The sequence below is a fragment of the Cetorhinus maximus genome, chromosome 17 (assembly GCF_964194155.1).
Source record: "Cetorhinus maximus chromosome 17, sCetMax3.hap1.1, whole genome shotgun sequence".
Taxonomy (NCBI): Eukaryota; Metazoa; Chordata; class Chondrichthyes; order Lamniformes; family Cetorhinidae; genus Cetorhinus; species Cetorhinus maximus.
The window spans coordinates 31,455,753-31,471,721 of NC_135895.1; the positions used below are offsets into that span (position 1 = coordinate 31,455,753).

The following is a 15,969-nucleotide window of genomic DNA, read 5'->3' on the forward strand; positions in this document are numbered from 1 at the left end:
GCCATCTTTTGCTCCAAGAAGAAAACTTGAAACATGAAAAGCCATATTTTTATTTGAATGAGTACTGATTGAGTGTTTAAGAGCTTTAAGTTATGAAGCTAGACATTGTAAAAGTGACAGTTTAATATCAGCAGAGTTACTAATCAAACAGTACTGCAGCTTCTTCAAAGCAGTTGTAATTACTAACTCACAGTGCCAGTTCTTAGCTTTTCAAATGCAACAGTGTTAAAATATAGAAACAAGCCTATTCCTGAGTTTTCTTCATATAGGTCACGTTGATTAATCTTGCTCCCTCACTTATCCCCTAAACTGTAATATTCCTCTTAGTCAAGAGACTATTTTCCTTTTAAATGAAGTCAAATAAAGTATAATAAAGTTTATTATTTGCTTAAACGGCTTGTGGTAGAATATTCCACATTCAAGTATTCCTTTAGTTCAATCCCAACACCTACCAAATTGTTATGCATATAGGGAGTCAAATTCATAATCTTCAAGTGAGGTTCGGTTAGATGATGGGGTATAACTCGACTAAGGCACACAGGCATAGATGAAATTATGCCTGACAGCATGTCTCTTTTTAGCAATACTAAAATTCTGTACTACCAAGCAACTATTTTACAGAATGCTAAGTAAAGGCTACCCATAAGTGTGTAATTAGAAGTCATATTTTCTCTCACAAACAAAGCCTTTTTTCACCATTTTCATTTCGAATGTTACCTCATCCAAGGTTTTAAAATTTGTCCTCTCACTTTATTTCAATTATATCTGAAAATCTTTGAACAGAAACTACTGAATGAGGAAACAATCCTTTGCATAGCTGAGTGGTGCTGATGTATCCAGGGAAATTAGAAAGTCTAGATGCGTTTAAAGTGCTTAATTCAAATTCTGCTCTCGGTAACACAGTCTGAGGGGAGAATTATCAACTCCTAACCCAGATTTTTTGGAAATGCCAGAGGCCTTCAGCAAAACCTGAATTAAGGCTTTAAAATACAAAAGAGAACTCCAAGCACAAATCTAATTGTGTTATTGTGAATTGTGTAATTTGTTGAATTTTTGCTTTATTTTGATTACATCTGTTAACTTCAGCAAAAGAGAATTTAGTTGCTGAAGAACAAAATGGTGGGTGAAAACGTTTCAAACTATTTTGAGAGAAATGTGGCTAGACTGTGCAGTGATAGGCTTATAGGCATTTTTCACCATAAATGGGAGCACAGGAATTAATAATGAAAAATATCAACACAAATCATGACTAGTCTCTCTTCATAATGTTGACAAATATACATACAAATTTGAAGGAGTAGGCCAATCGACTCTTTAGGCCTGCTCAGCTATTTGATAAGGTCATGGCTGATCTGATTGTGACCTTAACTTTACTTTCCTGTTTATCCCTCGTCAATCAAGAATCTATCTAATTAATGGCAAGAATAATCTAGAAGATGAATTTGTAGAATGTTTTCATGATAATTTCCTCAAGCAGTACGTAGTGGAAACAACTAGGGATAACGCTATCTTAGATCTAGTATTGTGTAATGAAGCAGGATTAATTAGTAATGTCATAGTAAAAGATCCACTGGGAAATAGTGACCATAATATTATTCAATTCCATGTTAAGCTTGAAAGTGATGTATTCTAATCGCAAACAAAAATCTTAAACTTAAACAAAGCCATTTACATAGGTATGAGGGGAAAACTGGCTAAGGTTAATTAAGTAGACTGAAAGGTATGGAGGTAAATGAACAGTGGAAAACATTTAAAGAAACAATTCAAAATGTTCAACAAAAATACATTCCACTCAGTGAAAGATGACTTTAGTTCTAAAGATCAAGATGTAGAAAAGTTTGTGTGGAGATAAGAAATAGCAACGGTAAGAAGTCACATGCGGGAGTAGTTTATCGGTTCTCTAACAGTAACTACACTGCAGGACAGGGTGTGCAGTAAGAAATAATGGGGGCTTGTAAAAAAGGTACAGCAATAATCATAAGTGATTTTAATCTACATATAGATTGGACGAATCAGATTGGCAAAGGTAGCCTGTCTCAAATGTCAATTTGCTCGTGGTTCAGATAATAATCCCTATATTATTACCTTTGAGGTTCTGCTTTTTAATTTAGCCCCTAACTACTCATACTCCCTAAACTTCTTTTCTAGTCCTATCTATGTCACTGGTATGTACGTAGCCCACAACAACTGGAATGCTCCCCACCTCCTTCCCCTGCCCCACTAAGAAATTGAGGTCTTTAATAAGCGGGCATTTTCTAGATTTTATAGGATTAACCAAATAGCCTTGATTCTCTCTCTGGAAAGAGTATTTCTAAACACTTTGACCTCTAAACAGTCTTAGTTCAGGCTTACATGTTGACATTCCTAAGAATGGCATCTTGTGCACCCTTTTATCTATGCAACTGTTTAGAAAGGGCCAGGATATGACCCTCAGCAAGATGTAAACTAAAAAGCTGACCTCGAGCAGAGTGACGCATAAGGTGGGTGGTAACCGCTCTGACATTTTGAGTACCTGTCCTGTATTCATTGGCCAGAATAGTTAGATAGATGCTTGACACTGGGTAAGCTACCAGCTCCCCAAAAAGGGTCTATATATTGGTGGTTGGGGGGGGTGCTGAGGCGGTAAGGTGCAGTGCTCATTCAGCAGCTGCCTTCATTAGATGAAAGATGGACCAGAGGGGGCGGGGGGATAGGAATAGGAAGATTGAGAGATCAAGGGAAGAGTTTCCTAACAATTTGTCTAGAGAGCAGAGTGCTGTTATCACAAGCTGTTGCCAGTTGTATATGTTTTCTAATTCATTAATATATCATATCTAAACTGTTGTTTCTTAATAAACCATCTTAAAATTACTTACGACTAATCGACTACCTATTTAGGTATCTGTGGCCCCCAAACCCCGAAATCTTACACCACTGCAAGTTCCTCTCCTGCCCCAAGCAGATGTTCTGAACCCTGGCACTGGGCAGGCAATACCGCCTCTGGACTCTTGCTCTCAGCTACAGAGAATAGAGTCTATCCCCCTGACTATACTGTCCCCCACTGCCACAACATTGCTATTTCCGCCCCTCCCTCCCCAACGCTTGAATGACTTCCTGTACAGCGATGCCATGGTCATTCATCCTCGCTGCAGCTCCTGCTCTCAACTATACAAGCTACAAGAACCTCCAATCTGTTGGACAATTGCAAACGCTAAGGTTCCTTCACTTCCCCTTTCTCGATCCCCATTCCTGTTTCACTCAAGTCACACACTCCTGTCAATGACCACTGACCAAATCAGCAGACCCTAGCCTAAAGGGCGTGATTGTCTTCTGGAACTCTCGCCCTCCCAGATGCATCACAGTGTCTGTAGCTTGGCCTCAAGCTCACTGACTCTGAGCCAAAGTTCTGTAGACACTTATTGCAGACATTGTTGCCATGGATCACACTGCTGTCCATGAGCTCCAACATACTGCAACATATCACCTGCCCAGCCATCCTTATTGCATTTTAACTAATTACTTTCTTAATTTTTAATTTAATTAATTTAATGATTTCCTCATCATTGATAACATTATGCTGAACCTATAAGACCATAAGACATAGGAGCAGAAATTAGGCCATTCGGCCCATCGAGTCTGCTCCACCATTCAATCATGGCTGATAAGTTTCTCAACCCCATTCTCCCGCCTTCTCCCCAAAACCTTTGATCCCCTTACCAATCAAGAACCTATCTATCTCAGTCTTAAATACACTCAATGACCTGGCCTCCACAGCCTTCTGTGGCAATGAATTCCATTGATTCACCACTCTCTGGATAAAGAAGTTTCTCCTCATCTCTATTCTAAAAGGTCTTCCCTTTACTCTGAGGCTGTGCCCTCGGGTCCTAGCCTCTCCTACTAATGGAAACATCTTCCCCACGTCCACTCTATCCAGGCCTTTCAGTATTCTGTAAGTTTCAATCAGATCCCCCCTCATCCTTCTAAACTCCATCGAGTATAGACCCAGAGTCCTCAAATGTTCCTCATATGTTAAGCCTTTCATTCCTGGGATCATTTTCGTGAACCTCCTCTGGACCCTCTCCAGGGCCAGCACATCCTTCCTGAGATACGGGGCCCAAAATTGTTCACAATATTCTAAATGTGGTCTGACCAGAGTCTTATAAAGCCTCAGCAGCACATCCCTGCTTTTATATTCTAGTCCTCTCGAAATAGGACTAGAATATAAAATATACTTCTCCACTGCTTTTTAAATCCTTTCTAAAATAGGGCACCCAAAACAATACTGTACTCAAGACTACAACCTTAGCTCTTAAAATTCTAGAGGGGCGGAACTGAAAAGCAAATAAATTGTTATATTTGTATAAAACCTTACTTAGATCACACTTTGGAGTGCTGCGAATAGTTTTGGTCTCCATATTATAAAAAGGGCATAGAAGCACTGGAAAAGCTGCAAAAAGATTTATGAGAATGATACTGGAACCATGAACATGGAAGACTGAATAGGTGGGGGTTCATTTCTTTAGAAGGAGGGCTGAGCGGTGTTGGGAGGTCTTTAAGATCATGAAAAGGTTTGATATGGTAAGCATAGAGAAGATATTTTCACTTCCTTGGAAGGCCAGAGCTAGAAGCCATAATTAAGAAAGTCACCCATAAATCCAACATGGAAAATTTCTCTCACCCAGGGATTGTTTAGCTTGTGGAAGATATTACTACCAGTGATTGAAGTGAACAGTATCAATGCATTTAAGGAAAAGTTACATAAGCAAATAAAAGGATAAAAGAATATGTTGATGAAGTTAAGTGAGGAGTGGGAAGAGGCTCGTGTGGACACAAACACCAGCATTGACCTGTTGGACCAAGTGGCCTGTTTCTGTAATAATTTTGTCATACAGGTTGGACACGCCTCTAGATATAAAAAATCAAGCATTCAATTTTCCTTAACAATCTTACCTGCTTACACCATTATTTATGCAAAGTTATTCTGTAATCCATTAAAAAAAATCTTACCACTATGAGTACCACCTTCCTGGTTCTTTTATCCAAACTGGATTATTTCAGAACTTTTTTTTAAACCATGAATTGGGGGTATCTGTTCATCCTGTTAACCTATGTCCTCATTCCATAATCCTTACAGTTTTCCATACCACTAATTTGCTATCAACAAATTTTAAAATTGCTTCACATTACAAAACCTAAGTTGCTCATGAATACCAGTAGACCTTATGTCAGCATTCATGGTGAGCCAGAAGGTTCACCACATTGCAACAACTGGGGTTCCAGTTAATGTAGGTGGGGCAGGGGGGAACATTAGGGTCATTAAATTAATGGTTGAGTAAGGCAAATTTTATATTTTTTCTATAAACTGATCTTTTTATTAATGCACTAGAATTTCACAGCTCTACAATATTTGAGGGGTGAAATATGGGTCAACTGCACCTTGCCGGCAGCCCCAGATTTTGAGAGCATTGGGATACAGTGCTGGAGATTAACCATTACATTAATCACACGGTGTGGAGTACTTTGAAGGGGGATATGGGAAGGCAGAATTACGTTGGGCGGGGCAGAGGGGGAACAGACGGTGTGTGGGGACAATGCAGAGGAGGTTATAAAAGGGTGAGTTTTAACTCAATGATGGATTCTTGGTATCTGTCAGCAGTGAGGAGAATGGCAGGGATAGGCCTGACAGAATCAGCTAGGGAAAGGATGGGGAGTGGGGGAAGATGACGAAAATCCAATGTCCAGCAGCACTGGTTTGTGACTAAGGGTTCTCCGCAGACATTCAGTTTAGAGTTTTGCTGCTGATTCCTGGGTGTGTATCCCTTTTTATATCTGACTGCTGTAAGACAATGTGAACATGCTTATTACAATCAACAAAACACTGGTAGTAATTAGAGCTTTCAAAGTTTGACACAGGCTTTTTTTTCCTTTGAAAAACAAAAGAATAAAGACACTGTGGAACTCTAACAACCATTAATAATTAGTATGTTTGTATTTTCTAACAGGCGAGTAGCAGATGAGATAATTGGAAGATGTTTGCTTCAATATTCAGGGTTTTTTTATTGAACTCAAGTATTCTGCCTAAGCTTAATGCACTTTTTGAACCTAAAGGCATTAGAGAGGGTGCAGAAAAGATTCACAAGAATGGCTTCAGGGATGACAAACTTCAGTTAAAAAGATTGGAGAAGTTGGAACTGTTTTCCTTGGCAAAAAGAAGGTTCAGAGGAGATTTGATAAAAGTATTCAAAATCATGAGGGATCTGGACAGAGTAGGTAGGTAGCGGAAGGATTGAGAACCAGAGGGCACAGATTTAAGGTAATTGGCAAGATGAGGAAAAACCTTTTCATAGCGAGTGGTTAGGATCTGGAATGCACTGCTTGAAAGTGTAGAGGTAGAGGCAGAGGCAATGGAAGTTTACAAAAGGGAATTGAATCATTATCTGAAGAGGGAAATTTTGCAGGACTAAAGGGGAAAGGGCAGGGGAGTGGCACTAAGTGAACTGCTCCTTCACTGGGCCAGCACAAACATGAGGGGCTGAATGGCCATCTTCTGTGCTATAATTATTCTATGATTCTAAAGATCACAAAAAACACCACTGGCATGTAAACAGTAGTTGCTGATATCATTTGGATCTGGCATTCTGATGAGGAGTTATACATATCAGGCAACAATACTAAAAGCAGTCCATTCAAACAAGGTAAATCAGCAAATATGAAACAAGCACAAGTAATACTAGGTTTGGGGGTTAGTTGCCCAGGGCTTTAGGGATGCGAGTGATGTACAGATTAGTTTGGATATATAAAGGGAGGCACATGGAATTAAAATTATTGCACGTGTGGAGCACAGAAGGCAACATTGACTGGTTAGGCTGAACAACTTGCTTGTACTGTAACTTATATTTAATTCTATGTAATGTTTCCCAAGTTCCTTTAAATCGAGTTTAAATAAACTCATCCAACATATTATTTCCTCCAAAAATTAGCCTACCTTCTTAATGTCTTCTATACATTTGATGATGTAACTTCGCTTGATTTGCTCCTTTACTGCATATGCTTCACTAAGTATGGTGAGGTGTTCTTCCAGTGCCTGCTGGACCAAGTTAGTGGGTAGTGCTGGTAAATGGGCAAGTTCCCAAAGCACCTCCAGCACCTGTTGTTGGGGAAAGGGGGTAGGGGAGAAGGAAATATATTTTTTAAAAAGTTTCTTTAAAAAAAACACCAGCACAAGTTCAAACTCCATCCCAAAAATCACTGATTCAGTTGCAAGATCTCGTCAGGTCTGCCATAATGGTTCTTACCTTTCCTGTGGTATTTTCAGAACGAGCTTCTCGGCCAATTTTTCCGATGAGGCTGAGCAGCTTTTGTCGGATTCGGTCACTTTCAATCTCCCAACTCTAAACAGGAAGAGAGAGAAGATGAATCTGCCAAAAGGAATTATTCTATCACAGATCAAACTGTTTTCACACTTTGAGGAAATTGGTGTGGTAACTTTTCACTAAACATATGTCACTGGCATATAAGTAATGTGCTGTACAATACACAAAGTACAATATCCCAGTCTAGCGGAACCAAACCTGCAATGTAAAGTTGCCATAACATAACATAAAAACAAGGCTATGAGGACTGAAATGAATTTGTTCTGATGGAAGGTTACAGACCTGAAGCTCTGTTTTTCTCTCCACAGATGCTTCCAGACCTGCTGAGTATATCCAGCATTTTATGTTGTTATTTTCATTCCACTTGGCCTCTAATACAATGGTTTTTATAACAAGCAAGGCCATCTCCAGACACTTCCTTGCATTATTATTCATTAGCCAAATTCCTCCCAACTCTCTTCTTACCTCTGTTCCTTCTGGAGAAAAAAGCCTCTCCCCCAATTTTACATTCCAGCAGTCAACTCCTGAGCACTTGGTCTACTATTTGGCATACTTCTGCAGCTCTCGATTTGATTAGTCAGAAATCCATATTTTTTCTAAGTTAGTTTGAGAAATTCAAAGAAAAATTAAGAAATAGCCTTCTCAAAGATTATACTCCTGGGTAGCCTAATTATGTAATTTTGTTGTAGCATTATCTGAGTTTAACACTCATTCATGCCTTTGTTACCTCTAGACCCAACAGGTCCAATGCACTCCTGGCCATTTCTCACATTCTGCTTTCCGTAAACATTAGATCATCCAGAATTCTGCTGGTTGTGTCCTACCCCGTAGCAAATCCTATGTTCACTGATGTACATTAGCTCCCAGTCAAGCAACATCTTAATTTTAAAATTTCCAACCTTGCTTTCAAATCCTTCCATGGCCTTGTCCCCCATTCCCCCATCTCTGTAATCTCCTCCTGCTCCATAACCCTCTGATGTATCTGCACTTTAATTCTGGCCTCCTGCACACCCCTAATTTTAATCGCTCCAAATTGGTGGCCGTGCTTTCAGTTCCATGAGCCCCACGCAATGGAATACCTCTGGAATCCCTACACCTCTACCCCTCTCTACTTCGCTTTTCTCCTTTAAGCCACTCCTTAAAACCTAACTCTTTGACCAAGCTTTTGGACATCTGACCTAAATCTCCTTAGATGCTTGGTGTCATACCTTGTTTTATAACAGACCTGTGAAACGCCTTGGGATGTTTTATTACGTTAAAGATGCTGCATAAATATAAGTTGCTGTTCTAGTAATATGGCCTTCAGGAAGGAACTCTATCAATTTCTTTTTTACAACCTATAAGCAAATTTAACCTGGCCTTTTGTGGTAATTATGGTTTTATCTATGTGTAATGTACATTTAAGAAGAATGTTATAAAGGAAGATCACATAACCTTAGTAACCAAAGAAGAGTAGCGAGGGCTACCTCTGTAGTTAGCAGTCAGTAGTATGGAGATAGGGTTTGAAGTGAAAGCACACATGTAGTTGCTGCTAAGTACCTTTGTAAATAAACAATGTTTTCCACCTAAGAAGTGTCTGCTGATCAACTCTATAATACTAACTTGGCCACCACTTACAACAAGCGTGTGATGAGGATCCACAAGATCCAACACCAACTATGTAGAAGGATGCTTAGGATGCTACTGGATGCAGCATTCGTTAAATAGAAGCATATACAATTTACTCGTAATCTGAAATTCAGCCAAATAGAATTTAAGAATGAACAAAAGTAAAAGGGGAATGTGACAACTAAACATGAAAGTCTCAATAAATTTTCGAAACCAATTAAGTCTATTATAAGCTTTTTTTCCGAATCCTCTTCGTTATAATGCAGTTATCCAGCACAAATTAATACATGTATTTTTTGGTTGGAGGTAGGGCATAGAGCACTGCTGCACTAAAAAAGCAGATGGTCATGTCTAACTTCCTTGCACAACTCTTAGCAATGTAAATTGTCAGTGGCGGGGTGGAGACAAAGTAAAAAGTTCGGAACATATCTCTTTATGCAACTCAGTAAATGTTTACGAAGTAGCATAAGCAGAATCCTCGTACCAGATTGTTCACTCGTTCTCTGAGCTTTGGGGAAAAGTAAAAGCGAGGCCTCTAATGGCAAATCCATGTAATCTTTAAATCACAAAAATTTACACCATAGAGGAGGATACGCAGCTTGTTTTGCTGCAGAAGGCTCTTTGATAAAGCAATTATGTTTAGATCCACATCCTCGCTTTTTGTCTGTAACACTAAGTCCCCATGCTCACGTACCGGCCAATCCCCTTTCAAATTTTAGGTCATCGGTTTCCACTACCTTTTCAGGCAAGGTGCTCAATTCCCATTGAAAAATTTCTCATCCCACTTCTTATTCTTTTACCAATGTTTTTTGTCAGACAGATTAATGGCTATAATGTTATTGGAAATTATTTTTTAAAATAGAATTCTAGTGGGGGTCTGTGCCTAGGTATGTGTCTGTGTGCGTCTTGATTGGATTAAAGCCAGCTAGTCTGGGTGCTTTGATGTATAGTAGTTTTGAGATGTTAATTGGGTGAACAGTAAGGAGAATGGGAAGGTAACATGTTCATTTGCATTTGTTGAATGAACCATTTAAGACTGCGAGTAAAATCTTGCAGCTAGCTAGAAGAAGCCAAACAATGTGTTTATTTTTTCAGCTTACTAATAAAATTGGTGTGATGAAAGGGGTTTTATTGTTAAAAGAGCTTATGTTTAAAAGACCTAGTGATACAATGCAAAATTTACATTCAAAGGGAAAGCTAGGTATATAAAGAAAGGAGTTTGTGTGTGTAAGGTAGAGGCATTTAAGGCCTAACCAGCCTGTACGCCTCCAACCAATAAGCCTCATTTAGAATTTGTAAGGACAAATGTGCTTTGCCTGGTGTCTATTTAAAGTCTATGGGCTGCTATTGCCTTAGTGGAGATTTACATGGGGGTGATTAATTTGGGGATTTGCTAAAAAGTTATTATAGTAGTAATTTGTAGCCATGTGTGTGTGTTTAACTTGTTAAATTAATAAATGTTTAATTTACTTTTATATAAAAACCACAAGACTTGGTGGTCTTATTCCTACTGAATTCAAAGCCTGCATCTCAAAATTACAAATTGCAAAAATGGATTATGACAGTTGTTTCAAGTTTCAAGTTGCAATTTGAACAACTCAGCCTTTACCATGGGGGCTCTTGACAGGATATATTTGTAATTCCTTGATTGGTTTGGAATTTGTGAATCTCAAGGCTATGAGTACAAGAAGCGATTTGAATTCTGCAGTTGGTGAGGCTTTTTAGAAGTGGTGAGACTGCAAAAATGACTGTATCCATGGATGAATCTTTTTTGGAAGTGGAAGATATAACTCTAATTGGGTTACAAAAAGTAACCAAGAGTAAGTTAACACCCTACAACATATCAACAATTTCCAGTTCCCTGGCCCCAACCGCCTCCTCTTCACCATGGACGTCCCATCCCTCTACACCTCCATCCCCCACCGGGATGGTGTGATCGCTCTCCGTTTCTTCCTCAAACAGAGGCCCGAACAATCTCCATCCACCACTACTCTCCTCCGTCTGGCTGAACTTGTTCTCACACTGAACAATTTCTCCTTAAACTCCTCACTTCCTCCAAATAAAAGGTGTGGCTATGGGTACCCGCATGGGCCTCAGTTATGCCTGTCTCTTTATGGGGTATGTGGAACATTCCTTGTTCCAGTCCTACTCCGGCCCCCTCCCACAACTCTTTCTCCGGTACATCGATGATTGCTTCGGTGCTGCTTCATGCTCTCATCTGGACCTGAAAAATGTATTAATTTTGCTTCCAATTTCCACCCCTCCGTCATTTTCACATGGTCCATCTCTGACACTTCCCTTCCTTGACCTCTCTGTCTCAATTTCTGGTGATAGACTGTCCACCAATATCCATTACAAGCCTACCGACTCCCACAGCTACCTTGAGTACAGCTCCTCACACCCCGCGTCCTGTAAGGAGTCCATCCCATTCTCTCAGTTTCTTCGCCTCCGTCACATCTGTTCTGATGGTGCCACTTTCAAAAACAGTTCCTCTGACATGTCTTCCTTCTTCCTTCACTGAGGTTTTCCACCCACTGTGGTTGACAAGGCCCTCAACCGTGTCCGGCCCATCTCCCGCGCATCCGCCCTCACACCTTCCTCTCCCTCCCAGAACCATGATAGGGTCCCCCTTGTCCTCACTTATCACCCCACCAGCCTCCGCATTCAAAGGATCATCTTCCGCCATTTCTGCCAACTCCAGCATGATGCCACCACCAAACACATCTTCCCTTCACCCCCCGGCGGCATTCCGCAGGGATTGTTTCCTCCGGGACACCCTGGCCCACTCCTCCATCACCCCCTACACCTCAACTCCCTCCCACGGCACCTTCCCATGCAATCACAGAAGGTGAAACACCTGCCCCTTTACTTCCCCTCTCCTCACAGTCCAAGAGCCCAAACACTCTTTTCAAGTGAAGCAACATTTCACTTGCACTTCCCTCAATTTAGTCTACTGCATTCGCTGCTCCCAATGCCGTTTCCTCTACATTGGAGAGACCAAACGCAGACTGGGTGACTGCTTTGCAGAACACCTTCGGTCTGTCCGCAAGCATGACCCAGACCTCCCTGTCGCTTGCCATTTCAATACTCCACCCTGCTCTCATGCCCACATGTCCATCCTTGGCCTGCTGCATTGTTCCAATGAAGCTCAATGCCAACTGGAGGAACAGCACCTCATCTTCCGACTAGGCACTTTACAGCCTTCCGGACTGAATACTGAGTTCAACAATTTTAGATCATGAGCTCTCTCCTCCATCCCCACCCCCTTTCCAGTCCCCCTTTTTTCCAATAATTCATATAGATTTTTCTTTTCCCACCTATTTCCATTATTTTTAAATGTATTTCCATCCATTGTTTTATCTTTGCCTTTTAGCCTATTTCGATCCCTTCCCCCCACCCCACCCCCACTAGGGCTATCTGTACCTTAATTATCACATTCCTTAGATAAATATCACCAGCTTCAACACCTCTTTGTCCTTTTGTCTATGACATCTTTTGGTGATCTCCACCTATCACTGGCCCTCTATCCAGCTCTACTTGTCCCACCCCCCTTAAACCAGCTTATATTTCGCCTCTTTTCTATTTTTCCTTAGTTCTGTTGAAGAGTCATACGGACTTGAAACGTTAACTGTGTTCCTCGACAGATGCTGTCAGACCTGCTGAGGTTTTCCAGGTACTTTTGTTTTTGTTTTGGATTTCCAGCATCCGCAGTTTTTTGCTTTTTAACAGTAATTTAACAGAGTTGGTGGATAAATTACAACTGGGGTTACCTGCAGAGGCTAGGAAATCAGACATAATTGAAATGATAGCACAGCATTTGAAATTGGGGAGAATACCTGAGAGACAGAGTTCTCCAAGGGGTCGTTCTTTGGAATGGGCTCAAATTCAGTTGCAAATGAAAACAACTGAATTAGAAGAAAAGGAAAGCAACAGGGCATTCAAAAGGGCACAGGCAGAAAGGCAGGAGAGAGAAAGAAAACAGGAAAGGGAGTTAGAAATTGTGAAGATAGAGGAGGAAAGAGAAAAAGAGACAGAATTTCAACTGAAAATACTGGCAGCTAAAAAAGAGACGCCAGGAGGTGAGGAAGGACTTATCTCCAGAATAGAACCCAGTGGAGAAATGTTTAAATTTATACAAGCTCTTCCAAAGTTTGAGGAAAAAGGTGCTGGAGCGTTCTTTATTTCATTTGAGAAGATAGCTAAACAAATGAAATGGCCACAAGAAAGCTGGACATTATTGTTACAGTCCAAGTTGGTGGGTAGAGCGCATGAGGTGCATTCTTCGCTCTCTGAAGAGGTATCGGTGAATAATGGTGTGGTAAAAAAGGTTATTCTGAGTACACATGAGTTGGTTCCTGAAGCATACGGGCAGAAATTTAGGAATATGACAAAACAGCCTGGGCAAACTTATATTGAGTTTGAAAGAGTAAAACAAAGCAATTTTGACTGACGCATACGGGAATTCAAAATAGAGACAACATATGCAGCTCTTAGAGAAGTAATTCTTTTGGAAGAATTTAAAAGTTCAATCCCTTCAGTAGTGAGAACTCATGTGGAAGAACAGAGGGTTCAAACTGTCAGGCAAGCAGCAGAGATAGCTGATTATGAGTTAGTTCATAGAGCTAAAACCTTTTTATCGTCACCCTTTTGAATTGGAAAAGGATAGAAAGTGGGAAGGTTAAAGGAAGGTAGGTAGTCAAGGAAGAGGAGTGGCTGGGAATTCCCAGAAAGTTTTTTCTCAGAATAAAAAGGAAGGTGCTGAGGGTAGAAGTGACATTCAAAAGTTGAGGTGTTTTCATTGTAATAAAGTGGGACACACAGTCAGTGTGTTGGAAATTGCAGGGAAAATCTGTTGGAATTATTGTTCTGGAAGTAAAAGTACTGTGGGCTCTGAGGTTCAGGCACAGGAGAAACCAATGGTTTGTGTACAGATAAAACAAGGAGAATCACTGATAAGTAAAGAAGTGGGAATGTGTTCAAAGTCTACCCAAAAGAATTCTGAGGAGCAGGTTGCAAAAATGTTTAAAGACTTTGTGTGTGAAGGGAAAGTCTTTTCATGTGTACTGGTTGGGGTAGGTAAAGATGTTAAAATGTTGAGAGACACAGGGGCTAGTCAATCCTTAATGTTGTGGGATAATGATATTTGTTGTTCAGAGGGAGTATTGAAGAACCAGGTGATAATAACTAGGGTTCATGGGAGATGCTAAATCTATTCCATTGCGCAAGGTAAATTTAAGGAGTAAGTGGAAAGCTGGCGAAGTTATTAATGGAGTAGTGAAAAAAATGCCCATTGCAGGGGTTCAATTTATTCTGGGTAATGATATAGCTGGATCACAAATTTGGGTGATGCCTATGGTAGTTGAGCAGCCTGTAGAAGTGTTTTCAACAGGTGTTACAGAAGGAGCATCCAGGATTGTTTCCAGGTTGTACGATAACGAGATCACAGTCACACAAGTTGAAACAAGAAAAAAGGCAGGAAGAAGGTACTGAAATCCAATTAGCAGGCACTGTATTTGATAACCTTATTCAGAAAGACACAACAGAGGACCATTCAGCTGAAGTGTTTAACCCAAGGCAGTTAATTGAGTTGCAGCAAAAGGATTTGCAATTAAAACAGTTATATCAGAAAGCTTACTCGGAAACAGAAGCAAAATATATTCCTTAAGGGTGATATTTTAATGAGAAAATGGAGGCCAGATCATGTTTCAGCAAATGAAAGATGAAGGGAGGTACATCAGATTGTAATCCCATTAGATATAGAAATGAGATTCTGAGAATTGCTCATGAAATTCCAATGGGGGAACATTTAGGAATTAGAAAGGCACAGGCAAAAGCATAGAAACATTTTTGTTGGCCAGGATTGCATTGGGATGTAGTCAAATGCTGTAGAACATGTCACACATGTCAGATAATAGGGAAACCACAAGTAGTGATCAAGCCGGTACCTTTAATTCAAATACCAGCATTTTAAGAACCTTTTACTAGGGCCATGATATATTGTGTAGGACCCCTCCCTAAGACTAAGTGGCAATCAGTACTTACTGACAATAATGGATGTGTCTACCAGGTTTCCTGAAGCGATACCTTTAAGAAGTATTACAACTAAGAAGACTGTGGAAGAGTTAACTCTTTTTTTTTTACAAGATATGGTTTACGTAAGGAAATAAATTCAGATCAGAGTTCAAATTTTATGTCACAGTTGTTTACGGAAGTAATGAATTTGGGGATAAAACAATTTAAGTCAACAGTTTATTATTCGGAGTCACAAGGGCTTTGGAAAGATGGCAAACTTTAAAAACTATGATGCGAGCGTACTGTCAGGATTATCCACAGGATTGGGATATAGGAATTCAATTTTTATTATTTGCTATTAGGGACGCTCCTAATGCATCGACTGGATTTAGTCCTTGTGAATTAGTCTATGGTCATGAGGTAAGGGGACCACTGAAATTGATTCATGAGAAATTGGTGGGTCAAAATCCAGAAACTACTCTCCTGGATTATGTATCAAACTTCAGAGAGATTGGACAGAGCATGTGAGTTGGCTAGGGAACATTTAAAGATATCACACCAAGTAATGAAAGTGAAGGCAGGTTTATTGCTGGAGAGAAAGTGCCAGTTCTGTTACCAGTATTGAGTGACTCATTAAAGGCAAGGTTTAGTGGGTCTTGCAGGATTCAAGAGAAATTGAGTGAAGTAAATTATTTAATAAATACTCCAGATAGAAGAAAGAAGCAGAGGGTGTGTCATGTAAGCACGCTTAAAAAGTACGTTGACAGAGAAGAGGAACAAAAAGAGGTATTAGTGATAGTTGGTCATGAGAAAGAAGTAGAAATGCAAGACTCTGAAACTGATTTTCCTCTAATCAAATTGGATAATGAGGGGATACTTGAAAATTTAAATGTAATATTTAGTTACCTTCCATACAAGTGTCAAAGTGATTTTGAAAAGCTAGTGCAGTCACACAAACGTATTTGTGGGAATAAGTTGGGCAGGACGGATTTAGCTG

General features: G+C 40.1%; 1 protein-coding gene across 2 annotated transcripts in view; it reads right to left on the bottom strand.

The window, feature by feature from the left end:
- usp24 (ubiquitin specific peptidase 24) overlaps positions 1 to 15,969 on the bottom strand; it is a 200,138-nt gene that overhangs the window by 134,419 nt on the left and 49,750 nt on the right. For both annotated transcript variants that reach the window (XM_078560934.1, XM_078560933.1), the window contains exons 14-15: positions 7,275 to 7,370; positions 6,965 to 7,126 (exon numbers count right to left, since the gene is read on the bottom strand). In XM_078560934.1, coding sequence (XP_078417060.1) covers positions 6,965 to 7,126; positions 7,275 to 7,370 — 258 coding nt within the window. The remainder of the gene's footprint in view (positions 1 to 6,964; positions 7,127 to 7,274; positions 7,371 to 15,969) is intronic.